At 45.9% G+C, this 1909-nt stretch overlaps 1 protein-coding gene across 1 annotated transcript in view; it reads right to left on the bottom strand.

Annotated features, from left to right (window-relative positions):
- LOC101848478 (homeobox protein Nkx-2.1) overlaps positions 1 to 1909 on the bottom strand; it is a 51847-nt gene that overhangs the window by 42060 nt on the left and 7878 nt on the right. The window contains exon 2 of the mRNA XM_005089140.3: positions 434 to 1302. Within this exon, the coding sequence (XP_005089197.1) occupies positions 434 to 812 (379 nt within the window). The 5' untranslated portion in view covers positions 813 to 1302. The remainder of the gene's footprint in view (positions 1 to 433; positions 1303 to 1909) is intronic.

The raw sequence follows: 1909 nt of genomic DNA, 5'->3' as shown, positions 1-1909 counted from the left end.
CCCCACACACACACGCACACACAAAAGCACGTACGTACACTCCCACACACCCACCACACACACATACACACATATTTTCTTTCTAAGACTGTGAGCTGTCAGTGTAGCAATAATGTCTTTAATTAGGCAGACAGCAAACCAAGTTGATAACATGATTGCGTTCAATGGAAACTTAGATTACTCGAAGTTCAGAGAACTCAGTCAGTATTGCCCTAAATTGTGCTGTTGTCTTTGCTCACAATGACTTAAAACAACAAAATCCAAGTTTTGCCAAGAACAAATTCGGATAACAGGGGTATTGGAAAAGGCAAAGAAAAAGACGACCTTGAGAGAACATTAACAGACATACAGCCAGCCAGGAAGATAAGTAAATAAAAACAGACAGGTGAATAAGACAGATAGACAAGTAAATACAAAACGTAAATATACTTACAGCTGAACCTGGAGTCGGCAGCTCCCCCATACCAGCCCGCCGAGCTGTGTCTCCCCGTGGGGTCCGCGTAGGCCGAGAGATCCCCGCCATTGCAGTACTGGGCGGCCCCTGGGAAGGAGGAGGTGTGGTGAGAGAACTGGTTCACGTAATTGGCGTACGGGTTGGTCACGGGCACGCCCATACTGCCCATGCCCATAGAGCCCATGGCCTGGTGCTGAGGCGAGCGGTAGCTGTGTCCCAGAGGAGGGATGCTAGCCTCGACCGTCTTTTTGAAGTCCGGATCCAGGGCGGAGGTAGGGGGCGGGTGCAGGATGTCGGTCACGGAGAAGGGCGTGGTGTGGCTGTGATGGGAGAGATGTGGGCGGGGACTCAAGGACATTTCCTAGGACCGCCCCTCCCTCGGTGAGGTGGTGGCGATGCTGGGGATGCTGCTACTGCTTGTGGTGGTGTTGGTGGTTTTAGTGGTGGAAGTATTAATGGTGATTGTGCTTTGAGGAGTGTCGGTGGTGTTGATGATATTGATGATGATGATGGTGATGATGATGATGATGGTGAAAGCAAAAAAGGTGAAAGTGTTGAGGTTTTCTCAATGTCTTGGTTGGTCGTCGTTGTGACTATGCTGACACTACTGCAGGATTTGTCGTTGATGATAAGGATTTGATGTCGTTTTGGTTTTCGCAGATATCGATTGATGTCGATATATTGCAGTTTGGGCTTTTCAGTGTACAGGTCAATGGAGCCCCGAAGATTCCTTTCCTGACGTGGCAGTAATTGAAGAAACAGTCGTAATGATGAGTTTTCTAGTACTGTAATTGCAGAAGTGTACCTGATAGGATCAAGTTGGTTGTTTCAACCCTCCACTAGGATACCTGTTGGAGAAGAAAGAAATACAATTTTGACAAGGATCAGGATTGGTGTCATATAAAACATGAGCAAAAATAAACAGTGGAATTTTTTCAAGACGACCACCCATTTTCGAGGAGAAAAATAGTTGTCTTGGACAGGTTCACATTTTGGACTGTATCACTTGTACAGATAAAGTTCTGTAATCGGTAATTGTTGATTTGTTTTGGGACCTTCTTAGTCATTGCACCGTTTTCGTTCCATTGTCTTGTCTTTTCTTAGAGAACATCTTCATCGATATCAATATGGTTCTCATCTTTGGTTTGTGTGTCTTTGCCCTCAGTAACATTCAGTCCGAACGGGAATTACTCCAACACAGATAAGTCTACTTCTCAGAAAGTGGTCTGTGTGTGTTTGTTGATGCTGGTGATGGTGGATGAAGTTTTTATATGCTTGTGTACATACACACAAGGAAAGAAAAAAAGACAGAGAAAGAGAGAGAGAGGGGGGAGGGGAGGGAGAGAGAGAGAAAGAGAGAGAGAAAGAGAGAGCGAGACAGACAGACAGACAGACAGACAGACAGACAGACAGACAGACAGACAGACAGACAGACACACACACACACACACACAC

This window comes from Aplysia californica, unplaced genomic scaffold (assembly GCF_000002075.1).
Source record: "Aplysia californica isolate F4 #8 unplaced genomic scaffold, AplCal3.0 scaffold00003, whole genome shotgun sequence".
Classification (NCBI taxonomy): domain Eukaryota; kingdom Metazoa; phylum Mollusca; class Gastropoda; order Aplysiida; family Aplysiidae; genus Aplysia; species Aplysia californica.
This window is presented reverse-complemented; position numbering and strand designations above follow the sequence as displayed.